General features: G+C 36.5%; 1 protein-coding gene across 1 annotated transcript in view; it reads left to right on the top strand.

Annotated features, from left to right (window-relative positions):
• Positions 1-358: 358 nt before the first annotated feature.
• TECTA (tectorin alpha) overlaps positions 359-19168 on the top strand; it is a 52803-nt gene continuing 33993 nt past the window's right edge. Inside the window, exons 1-7 of the mRNA XM_072425281.1 lie at positions 359-410; positions 1401-1534; positions 2701-2985; positions 4263-4400; positions 8194-8359; positions 10833-11245; positions 15174-15744. Coding sequence (XP_072281382.1) covers positions 359-410; positions 1401-1534; positions 2701-2985; positions 4263-4400; positions 8194-8359; positions 10833-11245; positions 15174-15744 — 1759 coding nt within the window. The remainder of the gene's footprint in view (positions 411-1400; positions 1535-2700; positions 2986-4262; positions 4401-8193; positions 8360-10832; positions 11246-15173; positions 15745-19168) is intronic.

Raw genomic sequence — 19168 nt, 5'->3', positions numbered from 1 at the left:
GTAACATTTTTATATAATATAGTTGTAAATCCTGTGCTATCCAGTGTACAATACAGCCAGAACACATTCCCCAAAGGTCTCTAAATGTCAGCCTTAAACGAAACCGTTGTCCATTGTCCCTACTATTCATTTAACAAAACAAGCACCTTCCAGCTATAACAGGGAGCACAAGAAACATAATATAGCTGATATTTAACCCTTGCTGCTGGAATGGCCTCTATGTGCTGCTAGGTTTATATGCCATAAACTAGTGACCCAGCAGTAATGACAGTTAAAAAGCAACATGAAATGCAAAGCTGTATATGTACAGTATAATAACTACTTTGTTTAATAGCTAAATGCATTTTATTGCTGCAGAATGAATTATTCTTCTCTGCTTGGACTGTGGTCTGCACTCTGCTTATTACAAGGTAAGTAGAAGGAACCTTCAACATGTTAGCAATTTATAATACATTTGAAATTGTGTAGCTATAATAGTATTATCTGTAGTTCAGTAAGAATTAGTAATAGTGGTTTCACAAAAAAAATGCAGCTTTTTTATAAAAGGGTTAGTTCTATTTTCCTCTGTTACCCGTGGGTAATGTTATCACCTGACCAAACACCAGAGGAAAGTAGAACCACCCCTGAAGATATTGGAGGATGGATTAGGGAACTTTTCAGATAGGACAGATAACTGGGCATCTCAAGTGCATTGGTCTGACTTGGTGATGTGATATTACAAAGGGCAAGCATGGGTGTAGAATGTGCTCTGTTTGGGGTTCCTTATTTTCAAAGAAGGAACAATAAATCTTATAAAAGGTAAAGGTTTATTTACAGCTTATAATATTATATACAAATCATTTTTAAGAAAAAGGGAAGAAGGTAAGGGTATATAGGAAGGGAGCAGAGAGGGGTCTAGCTCTATCTCTAGCACATGGTGATTCTCTCTCACACAACCATACACCATACACCATTCAGGGTTTTCCCTCCTTGAACCACACCCCGCTGCAAGTCCAGAGTGAATCACATTGTTGATTCATTCTTGGTGAAGTCTTGTCACATACCCCTGAAGACTGAAGCAATGGTAATTTAGTTTGGGTAGGAACTACCACCAGATGGTCAAACTGGCCAAGGTGTAAATGATCCTCAGGCCTCCACTCATGGAAGATCAATCCTTGGATAGTTGTTGTAGAGACTGCATCTGTCTCCACAGATAATGAGGTTTATAGCTTGTTTTTAGGGGGCAGAATTATCCTTACATATAGGTCATATTCATATCAATTTTAGTCACTTCCAACAATGGGTATAACAATATATCACTTACAGGAGCTTGTTTTATCTACTGGTAGCCAGCTTGTACTTAAACTACGTATAGATGGCTTATTTTACATGTTTATATGTAAATATGCTTTTACTTACAGCACAGTCGAAGACAATTTTGTACCCATTCTGGCAGAATGACACTAAAACTCCAAAAGTGGATGATGGAAGTTCATCTGAAATTAAGTTGTCTGTTCCTTTTGTTTACTTTGGAGTGCCATACAAAGCACTTTATGTAAGTGATCCAGTGGTAGTAATGCTTTTTCTAAATCCTATTTTTTTTTAAATAAGGGTTTAATATGTTTTACATGTACCTCACAAAAGTGTGTGCTATAAATGAAAGGGACCTGAGCAAAGGAACTCCAATATGATTCATTAGTCCAGACTGAGAAGGTCCTCCACCTTATAAAAATAAATAAGTAAAAATTATTTTTTTGTAAGTTTAAGAGGCAACAGATATAAAACATAAAATATTATAAATAAATATATAAGGAAGGAATACTGAAAGTCACTTTAGAGGTTAACTTTAATCAAATGGTTGTTTCTTATATCCCTTGGCAAATCTAATTTAACCCTAAAGCCAATGGTAAAGCACAGTAATAATATTGGGTTTATCAGTGACTTTTCTATAATTTAGGATAATCAAACAATTGGTTAATCTAGATAAAGGATAAGGATACTACAGCCTTGTAAGAGAAGTAAAAAAAAAAAAAACTGCTAAAAGAAAACATCGCTACAGCAGCAACTTAGGTTGGGAGTATATTTGACCCATCCAAAAGTGTAGAAAAAAGTTTGGGTTCAGGTTTCATTTAATAAAATCCTCTATAAGTTTAAGTGCTCAGAGCAAGTGTAAATCCGCTAAAGCACTTAATATGTTAAAATATGAATAATCCCTATTTAAGAATTTGGTTTTAGTCTTTGGTGGATATCTTTTACTGACCCATAAAATGGCTAGAAAAAAAAAAGGAAGGTTTGTTTTTAAATGTTCAGATCACAAAGAATGAGTTTCGTTATTCATTGATCACCATGTAGGATCACCTAAGCAGGAAATGATCCTCTGATTATTGGTCATAAACCACTTTTTCTTGTTTGCTGGATCAAATCAATCTTAAAGCCTTTCTTGGTACAAGGGATCCAGCATTTGTGGCATATATGTTATGTGAACATTACAGCCTGACCCAATTTTAAAATTATTCAACTAGAGATGTCAGATCATTGGCCTTATAGTGGTATTTACATTAAAATTCTCACTTTTTAGCATTAATATGGAATCTGCAAATTACTCTAGGCTGGCATATCTTATTGCTTTAAAAGATTATAATAACAACACACATAGGAATAGCATTTCTTTGTAGGTGGAAAAGACCTGTATTAAGACTTTGTCCATTTTTTTGTTACTAGGTTAACAACAATGGTGTAATTTCATTCAATGTCCTCGTCAGCCAGTTTACTCCAGAAGCTTTTCCTCTAGCTGATGGCCGTGCCTTTATTGCTCCTTTTTGGGCTGACGTCCACAATGGAATACGAGGGGAGATCTTTTACCGTGAAACAACAGATCCTACAATCCTTAAAACGGTGTCTAAAGAAATTAGGAAACATTTTCATTTACCATCCTTCACAGCCACATGGGTGTTCCTAGTCACATGGGATGAGGTCACATTTTACGGAGGAAGCAGCACCACTCCAGTAATGAACAAGTTTGAACATTGTATCCTAATACATAATATTTGTACTATTGTTAAAATTGCATTGATGTTGTTTTTCTAATTTGTTGGGTTATATTTTATTGTGTTGGTGAAAAAACACTATGAAAGTTGGATTTGTAGAAACTATTATTCAGGGGATCGAGATAATTCAAGGACAGTTTTGGAATAGTTTTTGGTTTGCCTAAATTTCTATTAGCACTTCATAGTATTCCTCTTTTCTGCTTCCTATGTAAAAGGTTGTAGGGAGGTGAGAGGAAGAACAGAGGCTTGACTAGCACATAGGGCTCTATTTATAAACAGGGAATCAGAAATTCCCTCAAACATTTCCTTGTGTGAATCAATTACTGCTATTGGAATACATGGATATGGAAGATTCCGACAAGGGAATGTCAAATTCCCTGTTTAAAAAATGGAGCCCATAGAGTGACTTGAGAAGAGAAAAGGGCCATGCCCCACATGGATGAAAGGACTATATTATGGAACTTTCCAAAGTAGTCAGATTTGCTAGCATGTTCAGAGGCATGATACAAGTAAATAAAAAATCATTAAATGGAAAGTGAAAAAGGTAATTAAGTAAGGATTTAAAATTCTTCCTTGTTTAGTGCTTTTACTTGTGTTTCTAAAGTTGATAAGATTGGCCTGTTTAATTTGAATTTAAAATTCCTATGAATGTACATTTTCTTATTTGCATTTTTAATTTAACTGTGTAAAGTTCCTTCGCATAAAACAAGTACTTGAATCTATCCTGATATTGTTCTTCTGCAATCATCTTAATGTAAGGGCTTTAAGCGAGAGAATCCTCCTTTAGAAAAAGCTAGTCACCTGGCTGCTTTTAGCTACAATAATATAAGACACTGAACAAGCATATATATCAGGGAAGTAAGAATAAAGACAAAACTCCTAAGATACTTATTATGTCATGACTTAGAAAGTACTGAAGGCATGGATTAGTATACCAGCCAGGAAACCAGTGGTTTAAGAAGAAGAGGTTTGCAAAGGATCATCCCAATATTTCTTTAATACAAATTTCTTTTACGTCATCTCTTTTCAAGGCAGCTTGTACAGCCCAGATGAATGTGTAATATAATAAAATTCCAGATCTGTAAAATAATTGGTTTAAAATAGCTCTTTGTAGCTGTAAAGTAATCATATAATCACATGGTTGCATGTTTCCAATGTTTAATGTAACTTGCCAGACTTGAAAACATGATAAAGAATGAAGGAAAGCTTTTCATGATACTTTAATTACATCGTCAGGTGAATACATTTCAAGCTCTGCTGATTTCAGATGGGACATCAAGCTTTGCAATGTTCAATTATGCCGACATCACATGGACCACAGGGACAGCAAGTGGGGGAGATCCTCTTACTGGTCTGGGTGGTGTCATGGCTCAGGTAAGCACTATAGATTATTTCATAGATCAGGCAGTGCCGGTCATATTCTTCATTTTCCCATTGTAATTGTTTCCTTGGTATTTCCTAATCTGTTACTGTTACAAAAAAATTTGTTAAAAATACTGTTTTAGAAATGGTAAATGAAGTAGGATAAATGGAAAGTTACCTATGCATGTATATATTCTATGGATATTTTTGTACAAATTGTAATAATTGAACTAATTTAATGGTGCTTGTTTTATATTGCACACCCTGGATGGATGACAGCAGTGTGGATGATAGTTGGATGTTGGATTTGCTGTAGCTATGTGATATGTTATTTTGCCACAGTGAGCCTGATTTATTAAAGCTCTCCAAGGCTGGAGAGGATACACTTTTATTGGGTGATTAAAGCTGGGTGATCCAGCATACCTGGAATGGAATTCCTAAAAGTTGTTAGCTATTTGTTAGCAAATGTTTGCAGTCCTGGTCCAGATCTATTCCAGGTTTGCTGGATCACCCAGCTTCACTGATGAAAGTGTATCCTCTCCAGCCTTGGAGTTCTTTAATAAATCAGGCCCATAGTCTGAAGCTCATACTGTTTCAGGTACGGTGAATGCTCCATTTGATTGCCTTTGGAGGATAATATCATGCTCCTATTCATGTGCAACTAGGAAGCAATGTCATGTTATTACTGTTGTCTGTGTATCTGTTATGAAGTTATTTGTGCGACTGTCATCACAGTCATATGCAATTATAAAGGAACTTTTCAAGTAATAGCTCCCAAAGAAGGGATTTATCTAACATTTTCCCCTCACTTCCAGATATGTTTAGAGGATAGGAAATAAAGGAAAATATCTAGGGGAAAATCTGACCCGAGGGTTTACAACTTTATATCATATATATATATATGTTTTAGATATACTTTAAGAATAATTAAACTCTTTGATGGGTGATAATCTTCTGCCATAATCTGCAAGTATGCACAGGAAACTTGCCGCTGCAATGACACATCCAGGACCGGTCATCATTGTATCTTAGGGAGCCACCATCTTCACTGCCAGCTTCATGGCAGACTTCCGTGGAGACTACAATCCTGTTTATTAATTGAATGACATGCGCAGGCGTTACATCATCCCTGAGCAGCGACACGCACACAGAGCCAAGCTCTAAAGTACACGGCACATGTGCAGTTTAGAGCTTGAACAAAAAGGGGCCAGGGAATTATTTTTTGGCAAACCAGACATCACATGTTTTGTCAGCATAGGCCTGCTTTAAGGATAATGCTCTTTTTGACTTATCTTTGACTGCTGGTTGTTTGCCTCTGTGCCTGCGCAACAGTAAGTAATGCCATTTTTTGGGCAGTGCATGCTTCAGCTGACTTTTCTTTGGGGCCTATGCACTGTGCACGTGCAGTTAAGAGGTAACATCATCTTGAGAACAGTGCACACTCTAGTTGGCTTGCCAGTGGATGTGGATGTTGTAGTCTTGTCAGTCAAGCCCTTGGTGTACAAAGCAAGCATGCTACTACAAAGCAAGAGTAACATTAGAGGTATTTATTGCAAATACACTGCTCTCAAATGTTCTCTGTTCTGACCAGGATGTATCTGGGGCAGAGTTTATAGCAGAATATAAAAAGTTTTAGGTATCTCTTTCTGATGACCAGGGTGTAACCTTATGCAATCAGTCCTGTTTTGTATTGTAGTGCTGCTTTGGTTCGGTATTAGCACTGACCTCCTGTGGGTGGCCCTGTTCTTCTCTTACATAATACTTGCCAACTATTGTTGATTACCAGGATGTCCTAGATTCTAAAGTTTTATCCCAGCATCCTTTTGTCCCTGGAAATATCCCTGACTGTCGGCCTATTTAATAAATCAGTGCATCCAATTACCCACTGCAAAATGCACACATTAACACATCATGCAGTGGTGCACCATGCCAACATTGCCACATAGTAATCCATTTATTCTAATCAGCACCTGCAATAAAATGCAGTCTACACAACAAAAAACAGTCAAAAATAAGTGTGCGTACTACAAAAAAAACAAAGCAGCATGGCTTAAATTGGGCCATTTCTCAAGAACAGGCCTATGATAGTTAAATGCAGCTTCCATAACATTAAAAAGCCATTGAATGTCCATTGTACCAAAGACAACATTTGTTTTTCCTTCTTTACTAATTGCTATGCAATTTGTAAAAAATCTCACAATTTTTGTATCCAAAATTTTTGGAACATATTTTTCCGTTAATTGTTGATTGACAAGCAAAATTTAGGGTGCAAAGGGTAGTTTTAAATACCCAGACCAATTTGGACTAAATTTAAAAAAAAACAGATTTAGATTTTTAAACTAGGAGTAATTTATATACATGCAATTCATTTATATATCCACAGTTGTTTCTACAATAAGAAATAGGCCAATATGCAATATTAGGGTCACCCATTTGTGTGCCACCCCCTTCATTATATTATGCAACTAACAGCACCATTTGCACCAAACAGAATAGCAATTATTCCTGTTTCCGTTTGTCTGCAAATTTTTCTTTATCTAAAATCATAGATTTTAGATTCCTGAGTGTGATTTATTGGTCTACTCGTTATTTTGTTTTTTTCTTTTTTTTGAGATCTTTAGAGTCTTTGAGGTGTGTTGCTCTTCAGATTTTGTCCCTTTAAAGTTATGTACTGATTTCATTAGTGGAAACACTGTGAAGGTACCCTACCTAACCTTCAAGTTCCTAATGTTGGAATGCCAACCCCAGAGTATAAATTAGTAAAAAAATAAAAAAAGAATGCAGGGATTATTCCAACGCATTTCGCCAAACGGCTTGCTCAGGGGACTTGAGGAGAACTTGTGGAGAATGTTGTATGCTGTATATAGAAACAATATATCAGAATATATCACACAAAGGTGATGAACTGAGCATTAATCAAACAGAGTAAATAAATGGCATTCATTATACTAGTAATATAACAAAACTTCCAATAATATTGGTTATATTACTAGTCACATCGAGATAAGAAACGTTTTACTCACACTCCTATGATCAATTCCCAAGAATAGGGAGCCTCTGTAAAGATAGGAGGTCATATCTCCCATAAAATTGTTATGAGTAACACCCACTCTCCTCAATTTAAGCTTCCTTACACAGCCTTGTATTGCAGAGGGAAAGGGATGTGTCTGACCAGGTCAGTTAAATTACTGTATGCAAAAGGTTAATCTTTGGTGTCCATCTAATTGCACAGTGTTATTAAATCTCACTGTTCAAAAGCTTTAGTAAGAAGGTTAGATTATATAAATGGAAGCTATTAACATTTATGGAATAACACATATGGAAGCTATTAGTGCTATGTCTTATTAGAAGAATATCTATTCTAATATGAGACTTTAGATTTAAAAACGCAGCTGTCTAGATCCCCTTTGTCAGCCTATAACTAGATGTTCTTAATTCACTTTTCATTATACCTTTATTGGTAAGGAATATTTGGAAACTTTTCTACTCTTTTGCCTTCACTCACCTGAGCTCCATTAGCCCACCCTTCCCCCCAGAACTCTATACTTACACAGTAAGTATACAACTCCACAGCCCACTGCGGTTTTTACCTGAAGGCTGTCTTCTTCTTTTTAGTATCTATGTGGTTGTGGTTAAATGCCCACAAACTTCCCTATAGCCTTCTGTTGCATTAGGAAGGATAACCCAGTAAAAAGAAGAAATTACTGGGGTTTTAACATCAACACAAAAAATAAATGTTTTGTCATCAGATAAACTATGAGATTGATCACTAAGCAAAATATTGACCAGTATAATTGTATTTCAGGCTGGGTTTAACGGTGGAAATAGCACCAATTTTTTCAGTGTTCCTGGATCCCGTTCACCAGAGATCGTCAGCATAGAAGAAACTACAAATGTGAACATGCCAGGACGCTGGTTATTCAAGGTAGATGGAAAGGAGATCGATCCAGCCAATGGCTGCAGTCTTAAAGGTAGGTTAGAGTAAAAATATGCCACTTACATGGTAAATGTGGTGATTGGACTTACAATCTAAGGTATTCATTAAATCGTGACTTATGATTGTGTGTGTTTGTGTATGGCCATGTGTATTTGGTAACTGACTGAATAATTTGTTTTTAGATGTAGGGCTAGCCGGGAAAATTACAGTACATTAACCATACTCAGGAGAAATTATTCTTGTTCTACTATAGTCTGTTAGTCTTGTTTTGAAACTTTGTAATTACTTGAACATGAAATAACTAAATCAAAAACTGAAAAGATCAGAAATGACGGACCATGACAATTTCTTGATTGTTTTGTGTATGCAAAAATGCTCTTTTTGTTTTATTGGGAATAATGGAATCTAGCTGTATTATGGAGGGAGTTTGTTTAGTGGGATGCCAGAGAAGAGGGTGTTACAGTAGACCAAAGAGATCATAAGAGCATGTATTAGGAATTTGGTGGTTTCTGGGTGTATTTAGGAGATGTTGTGCAGGTGAAAATGGCTGGAAATTAACAAGTACTGAAAGAGGGGGAGATTATTGAATAAAGGTGACACCATGACAATGAGCTTGAGGGGGTGGGACGATTAACAGTGGTATTGACTGTTAGAAAATCGTGAAGAGGAGATTTTGAAGGTGATGGGGGAAAGATAATGAGTTCTGTTTTATCTAGGTCAGCCATTCATGGTGAGATGGCCAACAGGCAGGTTAAACAGTCCAGTCAGTGCAGGGGCCATAGTGGAGCAGTGAGTATAGAGTAGATCAGAAGGGATTGTGTCGAGTGGACAGGTAGTGTACAGAAATAATGAAAGAAGAGAGTAAACTTTGTATTAATTAAAAGGGGTGGATGAGGTTAGGGAGGATTTACAGGTGGAAAGAATGGATGGGGTTGGAGTGATGCAGTAAACAGAGACATCACTTCTAATTTTGATGATTTTATCTTTAAAGCAGGTCAATTTGTCATGGGCGAGAAGGTAGTTGTAGGACGGGGGGATTGTAGGGTTTTTGAGGTAGTCAATTTTTGAAAATAAGCTCCATTAGTTAGAGTTTCCTCCACTTGTTTTCTGCTGCAAGAGCAGTCTTTTGTGGATGTTTGGTGTGATTGTTGTGCTATGGTCACAGATTAGCAGGATGGGGAGAGCAGAAGGTGTCAGGGGCCACCAAAGATATAGCGTGGTTATGTTGAGTGGCAGATTAGTCTGGAGATGTGATTTTCCAAGGAGTGAGAGTTTGTAATTCAATTCAATTGTGGTCAGAATAGGAAAATGCTGAGTTGTCAAGGTTGGTGAGATTACAGAGTTTGGAACAACTAAATCTAATATGTGGACGGCGCTGTACATGGGGCTGTTTATATTCTGTGCTAATCCAAAGCAACGGTAAAAGAGAAAAGTTAGTCTGAAGAGAGTTGCTACAGAAGTCCACTGTGCCATTAAAGCCACTAAAGGTGATTGTGGGCAAATCATTGCAAAAAGTATGTGGGAGCCAAGTGGCAACATTGTTCAAAAGTTGCTAGACTGGGCCAGTAGACTGCAGACAGCAACAATAATGAGGAGTAAACATTGCCAGTTTAAAGCCTGTGTAATCTCATGCTACAACTATTGTTATTTTATAGCAAATTTTTAAAAGTTATGTCCTCTATTTATTAGTTAAATAGTATAAAGTAATGGGACTGGTTTTATAGTCTGCTCTGGTTGGCACTGGGTTGATTTACTAAAGGACTGTGGGCTTTGACTTAGCAAATTTGGTATTACTACACAAGGGATTTTTTACTTAAATCAGTGGATCTGCTAAAGATAGACTTTGCAAAGAATATTTAACATGTAATGAAATGTAAAATAAAAAGAAACATTATTTCTGCTTGCACATGTTTGGATGGCTGAGGTAAGCAGAGGTTTACCACATTCACAAAGAGAAAGTTACTTTTGGGGAGCTATTTGAGTAAATCATTCAGACTCTTACATTCAGTAAACATTCTCTGGTGGATAATCAATTACTGCTATTTTATCTTGATTTTTGTTTATTGTTAATGTTTATTGTTAATATTCTTAATGTGTAAAACAAGCTGTACAGGTAACACAATCAAATATACATAAAAAGAGTTTGAATAGGGAATGGAAAGGTAGTCCTCGTTATAACATGTTTGATGTTCCAGAAGTACAAAAGTCCAGCCGGGGATTCCAGGTGAGCTCGAAAGTTTTATGAGTATCCTTAAGCATACAGAATAATTACTACTATTTTAAATATAATATTTTGGAAGATGTTCCTGCAAAGCATGTTTGCTGAATATTAGTTTTCCCTATAATATGTGCACAAAGTTTTTATATCATTCATTTGAATGATATACGTTTTTTTGAAGCATTGGAGAATATGAATCAGTACTGACTTTCTGGGGAATCTCTTGCTATTGTATATAGTCTAATCTAAATATTATTTTGATGGTAATGAGATGTTATCTTCTTTTCAGGCAATTTTTTACGAGAAGGACAGCTGTTTTGGGAAAATGCAAACTGCTCTTCAAGATGCCGTTGTCTTGATTTCAATAATGAGATATCTTGTCAAGAGTCAGTGTGTGGCCCTTATGACGTTTGTGAGCCAAGGGAGAAGTATTTCCAGTGTCTACCAGTGGAGAGCAGTACATGTGTGGTGTTTGGAGACCCTCATTATCACACGTTTGATGGACTCCTTTTCCATTTTCAAGGTTCTTGTGCTTATTTACTTGCAAGAAATTGCTTGGCAGGAAATCAACTTCCATTCTTTAGCGTTGAAGCCAAAAATGAGAATCGTGGAGCATCCTTAGTGTCATGGCTAAAGGACATTTCCGTGGAGGTATATTCCCATAATATTGTCATTCCGAAGGGAAGCTTTGGAAAAGTAAAGGTAAAACATTTTTTCAACATTTCTACTCATTAAAATATATGTAGCTTAGCTGTCCCTAGAAAGAGTTTCCCCACTATTGCAGATCCCACACCATCTCACTCATACCACCATATTATTTACCTAATAATTCACACAGGGGAAGTTGTAACAGTGGACCTGATTTCTTACTGCCCTCCATCGCTGTAGAGAATATACATTCATCAGTGAAACTGGGTGATCCAGCAAACCTGGAATGTATTTGTTATTTGTATTTGCTATTGTTAGCAAATGTTTTCAATTCTGGACCAGATCCATTCCAGGTTTGCTGGATCACCCAACTTCACTGATGAAAGTGTATCCTCTCCAGCCTTGGAGAGCTTTAATAAATCAGACCCAATGTCTCTTGATTTCTTCACTGAAATTAGTAAAGAATTTAGGAAGCAAGGTGGGTTTCCCATGTTCAGCACAGGTGAGTATGTCTTATGATCTATGGACATCAACTGCATTGTAGGACTCTATGACATTTACATACCTTTGCTGTACTCTATTGTTTGCTAACTAAAGTTCATTTAGTATAGTTATTTCACTGGCAGCTGTCAAGGAAAGCACAAATATTAAAAATGGAGGAACAGTCTGGAATAATATTTAATTAAATTAATGTCCCTAATATTTTCTGAATGAAGAATTACATTTTTGTATTATGTTCTACTAAAAATATAGCAGAGAAAGAAAACAGAGAACTTTAAGCTAGCAGTACCATTGCCAGCCAGTCTCAGTTCTTAGATAGCTATATTTAAAGTACAGCACAAAGGTAAGCAGTATATGCACAATATCATTTTCAGATATTCTTTTACAACCTTTGTTTTGATTTACCTGAATACAATAGTAGAAAAGAATATGTGCTACGCAGGAGGGGGGCATTAAAAAAATGTGCATTTCTTTGCATTGTCGAAGCACAGGAAGATTTTGACATAGCAATTCTCCCAGGTATGTGTTAATTTACTATGGTCATAATGTCTATGATCAAAAAAATTTTGGAAAGTAAAAAGAGGGATATTTTAGATAAAATGAGTGCCATTTCTTAAGGAGGTAAAAGTATTTATCTCAGTAGACTATAGATATTCCAACCTAGGGGCATTGTTTCAATAGATGAGACTACGTTTTTTTTCTCTACTGTGTTCATTAAGTCAGATAAGGGTTTTTTGATACACATCCTTGTGAATTTACTTCAGCAACTAGGATCATTTGGCTCCATTTGTAGCCTGTTAGCATCTATGGCAAATGTCCAGCTATTTCTTCCAAATGGTTTTTCGTTACATTCTGTAACTTAAGGGTTCATTAGGGGTAACAAGAACAGAAGAGAAACAGAAAAGTGGGTTGAATTCTAACCAAATGATTATACAAAAACAGACAAAGAGGGCTTTAAAAAATATGCTTAAAACTCGAAGACATTTAACACCCCGAGTCAATTATCTGAAAGATGCGATAGCAAGCAATAAAGAATTTAGAGACGGACTTGTCTATATTACCGTCTGTTCTCCATGGAGAATCTTGCCAAAATCTTGAAAGACAAATTAAGCTAAAGTGAATAAATTGATACAAAACACAACTCACCTTTGCTTGGATCTTTTGTTAAATTTGTAATGTCTTTTTTGTAAATAAATGAAACAATGTTAATCCTAAACAACTGAGTGGATTCAGACTAAAGTTTCATATATAAATCTGTCAAACCCAAGATGTATCTCAATATACTGCTTCTAACCCATCCTATTAGGGAAAAACCAGTGCCCACATAAAGATGTGGATCAGACTAAAGTATTTTGTGTTTGCCCAACAATCCTACCTTATCTGGCCACTAAGTAAGCAGGAGGTCTGTACTTTTCTCAAGATACGCGGATACACTTTCATCAGTAAAACTGGGTGACCCAGCAAACGTGTGATGCATTTCTTACATGTCATTTGATACTTGTTAGAAAATGTTTTAAATCCTAGACCAGATCCATTCCATGTTTGCTGGATCACCCAAGTGTATCTTCTCCCGCCTTAGAGAGCTTTAATAAATCAGGCCCATTGCATCTCCTACTTACACATTGGGAGTTCCATATTGCACAAAACATAATTATGGGCATAAATTATGGTGATGGTTGACCCATGAAAAAAAACCACTTACCTTTACAGTTGGAAATCTGTAGATCCCTCCATAATCCTACTTTAGTCGGTTCCACACCGTCCCATCTTCCTTCTTTGTCCCAGTGCGGAATGAATGCCAGGTACTGCTATCTTCTTCCTGGCAAAAAGAGGGTAAAAAATCAAACACTTTTTTACTTGATATAAAAGGGTTATCTGCCCTTATATATAAAATATAAAAATGTGATAATAGGTCCACTTTAAAGCTGGTACTCCATCCTTTTAGCAATTTAGTGACTATTTTAATTTTAAATATTATGTTACTTATGCTATCCTAAGCATATGCTCCATGTTTGTTCTTTGGCAATCACTGCACAAACAATATAGTCAGGTAACAGGTGCTATTGCAATGTTATAACTCAAAGATTTCTCATCGAGTGCTCATGGGATTTAGCATGTGCATAAATTAAAAAACAAAAAAATCACCCCAAAAAAACTTAGGAATACATCACTGCCATTCCAAGATTATCCTGTTTATTTATGTTGACAAGGTACCTACAAAGAATGGCTGTCCCCCTCAAGCCAAAGGTGCTTCTAATTGATTATTCCTCCACAAATCTTAAGAACATCCTTTTTTCCTTTTACAGTATATTTGGGACATCAATCATTGACCAAAAGTACACTATTATGGTGCAAAATAAAAGTGGGTTCTAGTGTACCATCAGTGATGTGATCATTTTAAATAAATGTTGGTAGGATAAATCTGATTCTACAAAGGGTAAATGTGGAAATGTCATTTTAGATAAATGTACAATCATAGAGGAGATTACACTGGGAAATTGTGAAATTGGAAGGGGGCTACTGCAAGGGATAAATGCTTGTTTTTGTCATTGTAATGTAGTTTTTATTACCTTGTCTCTCCATACCGTGGCAGGGGGTACTTTTCTGTTTTACAGCCTAGGATGGGAATGAACCTTCAGCATCCTCACATACAATGTAGGACTTCTGGTAGGTGATGTAGGTGATAGGTGCAGGGGGACCAGTCTCCTACAGAGGAGGAAGCCTGTAGGCTGTATCTAGGACATAAAGGGTGTGATGGTGGGTTGCCCCATCACAAAGGTAACATTACCTGTTTCCCTTGAAATTTCCTGGAGTTTAGCTTTAGGAAAAGATTTAAAAAATACAAGGACCAGAAAAAGACATTAAAATCCTTTTTCAGTTGCCCTGTGGATCTTCATAATTTCTCCCCACACCTCTGTTGTTTGTTGGAGATGCTACCAACAACAAGGTTTCATGCTTCATATTTAGTGGAAATGCCCAGCGGTCCACTAGTTCAGGGTTAGCGTCCTCCAGATGTATAACATCTGTTCCTAATTCTCCCTCAGTAACCTTACTTTTCTGGTTCAATCAAGGTGGCTAAACATGGAATCCTGCAACATTTCCTAACATCTGCTAGAATAGTTATCCCTAGATTTCACCCAGTTCCTCACCGACGGGGTGGTAGAGCTGGAGTAGGTGCAACATATGGAGTAGCTGAAGATGATTGGCCACTTGATAAATTTACTGTTATATAGTCAGCATGGTTGGTCTTTTTGGAGATTCAATGGTTTCAAATATTTCCACCGAAAAAAATATTCTCTCCACATGAAAATACTGTGCTAATAAAACCATAATTACAGTGGTAGTCTTCACTTTTACACTTGTTCATCATTAATTCATAATACCACAGGGATATTTGCTTTTTGCATGTCATATTTATGTGGTGTTTATTTAAACAGACACAGTTTACCCATTATTAAGAGTCATATTTGTTTTACTACAGGTAAACAATCTGATATTTTCACTTCCAGTAGTTTTGGAAAATGGAGCCATTAAAATATACCAAAGTGGCCTCTCAACTGCAGTGGAAACTGATTTTGGACTGCTGGTTATGTATGATGGAGAACACTATGCTTCTATATCAGTACCTGGCACATACATTAACTCTACTTGTGGAATGTGTGGAAACTACAACAAGAATCCGGAGGATGACACCCTCCGCTCCGATGGAAAGCCAGCTATATCTGTGATAGATCTGGGAGAAAGCTGGAGAGTTTACCATCCAGACTGGAAGTGTTCCCCGGGATGTGTAGATAACTGCAGTATATGTGATACAGCAATGGAGTCACTGTATTTTACCTCAGAATACTGTGGGTTTATTAACCTTACAGGGAGCCCACTATGGGAATGTGGAACTGTAGTGGATCCTACAGCCTTTGTCCACAGCTGTGTATATGACCTTTGTGGTTCTCGGGACAATGGGACTAGCCTTTGCCAGGCCATCCAGGCTTATGCTCTTGTGTGTCAAGCACTGGGGATTACTGTTGGTGACTGGCGAACTCAGACTGGATGTGGTAAGTAAATACTTGAAACACATGAATATATGAAATGTCATTGAACTCTTTTCACCTACATATTCTTCTGCCCTTTTGATTACCCAATATTGGTGTTCATAGACTTCAGGTGAACGTGCAGTCACATTTTTACCATTCCATGCAGATCTTCACTCCTGTTCTTTTTTATGACTTTGAAGGTAGAAAATAGAAGTAAACAGTTTACGCCAAAGAGAACCACAGATATCAAACATAAGAAAATCTGCCCTGTCCATTTTTCTGCCTAGAAATTGGTTGGCAAGAAAAACTGCAGTTCTACCAACCACATGTGATAACAGTAGTTTAGGTTGGAATGTGCATCCCTCTATCTTGCTCAATTTAGGGATCTCCGACAGAGGTCCAATTTGATTTGACTTTTTTCATTTAAAGATACTTCCTTAAAAAAAAAAAATAAACAGTTTGTTAAAGCTTCAATCTGGACTAAAACTGTATAGATTTATTAATGAGTGGAATTATTGATCTAAATGTACACAGTCTGACCATTTAGCTGTGTAAATGTAATGTTCATTTCACATGGCACCAAAAAAAAAAAGCTGATTTATTATGATGCCTTTGTACACCATTATAGTTGTGTGTAGAGAAAATGCAGTAAAATTCCCAAAAATAGCAACAATAAGGATAGCATTGGCACTCAAATTGAAAAAGAAGTAGTCCTATGTTATATCTTTTTATAAAACAGTGTTCATAGGTCAGGTGGCAATTAGAAGTCAAAGTTAACAAGTACTCTGACACTTAGTGACCATGGCTTCATCATTAATGTAGCATACAAAATAAAGCCGCATACACATGTGCAATAATAGTCATTATAAAGGATCTTTCACAATCCTTTTCAACGACTAATATTGCAGGATGCATGAACGAGTGCTGTACATATAGCACCGTTCTGCTCTATGGAGAGGGAAGGGGGAGAGCGGTGGAGCGGCACCTTGTTGCGCACTCTCTCTCTTCCCTTGCATTAGGATTGTTAGTCGTCCACCATCTGTGGATACGCCAGGATGGTCTTTCGGACGATGCACGACTGGCGCTGTACACATGCCAGATTCTCAGGGCCGATATCGGGCGAGAACCATTGGACGTGTGTATGTAGCTTTAGGCTCTAGTGTAGCAAATGCCTAAAATAAAGAGCGTACTGTTTAAGGGTGCTATACTCAAGTTGGTAAGTAAAAGGGTCACTTTTGTTTTGGACATTTTATTTAAAAACTTATGATTTTGGGTAGCACTAAATCCTGTAAATGGAAAAATGTTTTACTACCTTAACATTCATTTATTCTGGGCTGTTACTAAATATGCTTTATATGTTTTTATGAAATGGTATAGCAAATGCAGGCAAGCAATGACTAAAAGAAGTTGGGGAAAAAAAAGCAGTACTAAGATGCAAAAGGGTAAAAAACAATAATTAAAGCAGCCTTTTATTACACACAAAAAAACACAAAAAATTGTACTTGCCTATAATACATGGTGCAATAGCAAACTTATCCAGTTGGACCTTACATCTACTTTAAACAAGAAGTTTAGTACTACACAACAAAAGTGATCAGCATTTAGCCACCATACTGCCTAGTGTTTTTTGATGCAATTTGTAAACTGTCATTGGTTCCTACAATTTGTAGAAGGTAATTCTTATTTTTAGCTAATACTTGTATAGCACAAAAGATTAAACAGGTTGTGTTAAACGGCCACAACAGAGCTTCCTATTACACTAGTCAGCTACAATAGACATATTCATTGACTTCCAGATGGCTTGAAATACCAGTAGCTTTCCCGGTTACATTCCCACATATGTACCTTGGAATCTGTATTCACTGGAAAATCAACAATGAAATCCAAGAATATAATAAAAATGAAGCACTGCCATAAAATCCCCTTCAACCAGCTCTAATACCAACAATAATAAAGAAGCAGTCAGAAGGTCCTACCTTATCTCTGGTGTTGTAATCTAGCAGAAAGAATCTAATGGAAAACATAACATCATAATACTGTGATAATTCATTTTATATAGCAGTAAAATATGTTTCCTAGCATGTCAAATGGCATCTGTTTTTTATTCTTCCCTTGCCCAACAGAAGGAAAATGTTCTTCTGTATCTTTATGGTTTATTTATTCTTAAGGGCCCGTACATAAAGCAGAATTAATGTGCTATACAAATGTACATTGCATTCTACTTGCATTTACAATCCAAAACAAGCAGAAAACAATACAATATTGTAAGAAGAAAAGCTACCCTGTTTATTTAGACCTGGTAAAATCATGTGATTGTGGTCCCCTTCGATCGCAACTCTTTCTGCAGTGTTGAACAAAAAGAATTCAGTGACACACCACAGTCTCCACACAACACCTGGCCTAATGATTGGGATGTAAAATGTCAGAGGAGATATGGAGTAGCTTTGCAGCATTCAACATGAAAGGAATAGAAGAAATCAGTATTAGCTCTCCGCTATAAATACCCCCTGACTGAACTACAGTTGACCTTTCAGTTGTAATTGGGCTTGTGTCATCTTGTAAGGAAAATTAAAGCTAATACTACCTCAAGATTGTAAAACAAGCATTCAAGTTAAACTTTAGCTGGTAACTACAAACAGAGTGTCAGCAGATATAACTTTGTTCATTCTAATCCCCAATAGAGATAATCAAATGATTTACATAAAATTGCTTTGACTTTTGCAAGTGCAAAAAAATTAGGCTAATTGTCACCATTTTGTGATTTTACAATGGTATACCGGTATGCTTGTTAGATATATCTGTCTGTTGCTGATCTACATCTGTGACTATTATCTGCCTGGTATTGGTAATATCTGTATATAATTATATGTATATTATAATATATTTGCCTGTTATAAATAATGTTTGCATTTTATCGATGTCTATCTGTCATTGGTAATACCTGCCTGTTGCTGGTACTGTTTATATGTCATTAGAACCCTTCTCTCATAAGTACTATGTGCATTTCTTAAGTATTAACAGCATGCTCCTGGTATGTTTTTGTGGACAACATCTGACTTTTGATAGTATTAACCACATACTATTATTATCTACCTGTTGTTTTTAATGTTTACACATCATTGGAAATTGTTTGTCATTAATAATATCTGCTTGCCATTACTATTTGCCTAATATTGCCAGCAATAAATACCTGGCAGTGGTATGGGGCAGATGTAGCATATCTGCAGCAGTCATAGCCGTCCGTAAATTCCTAATCTCTAACAGTCAAAGGGCAGCCCTGGCCCCAAAGCTCTATTAGCAGTCAGTGTTAAACCCCAAACTCTGCTAGCATAGTGGTTCTAGATACTGTGATATTAGAATGCTACAAACCGAGGAGCACATTACAGTGACCTTCTCTGCTTTTCCTTTTCCTTTCTCTTTTGAATAAATTAAATGATTCTGGAAT

Source organism: Pyxicephalus adspersus, chromosome 11 (genome assembly GCF_032062135.1).
Source record: "Pyxicephalus adspersus chromosome 11, UCB_Pads_2.0, whole genome shotgun sequence".
Classification (NCBI taxonomy): domain Eukaryota; kingdom Metazoa; phylum Chordata; class Amphibia; order Anura; family Pyxicephalidae; genus Pyxicephalus; species Pyxicephalus adspersus.
The sequence above is the reverse complement of the archived record's forward strand: the minus strand, read 5'-3'. Positions and strand labels throughout refer to the sequence as shown.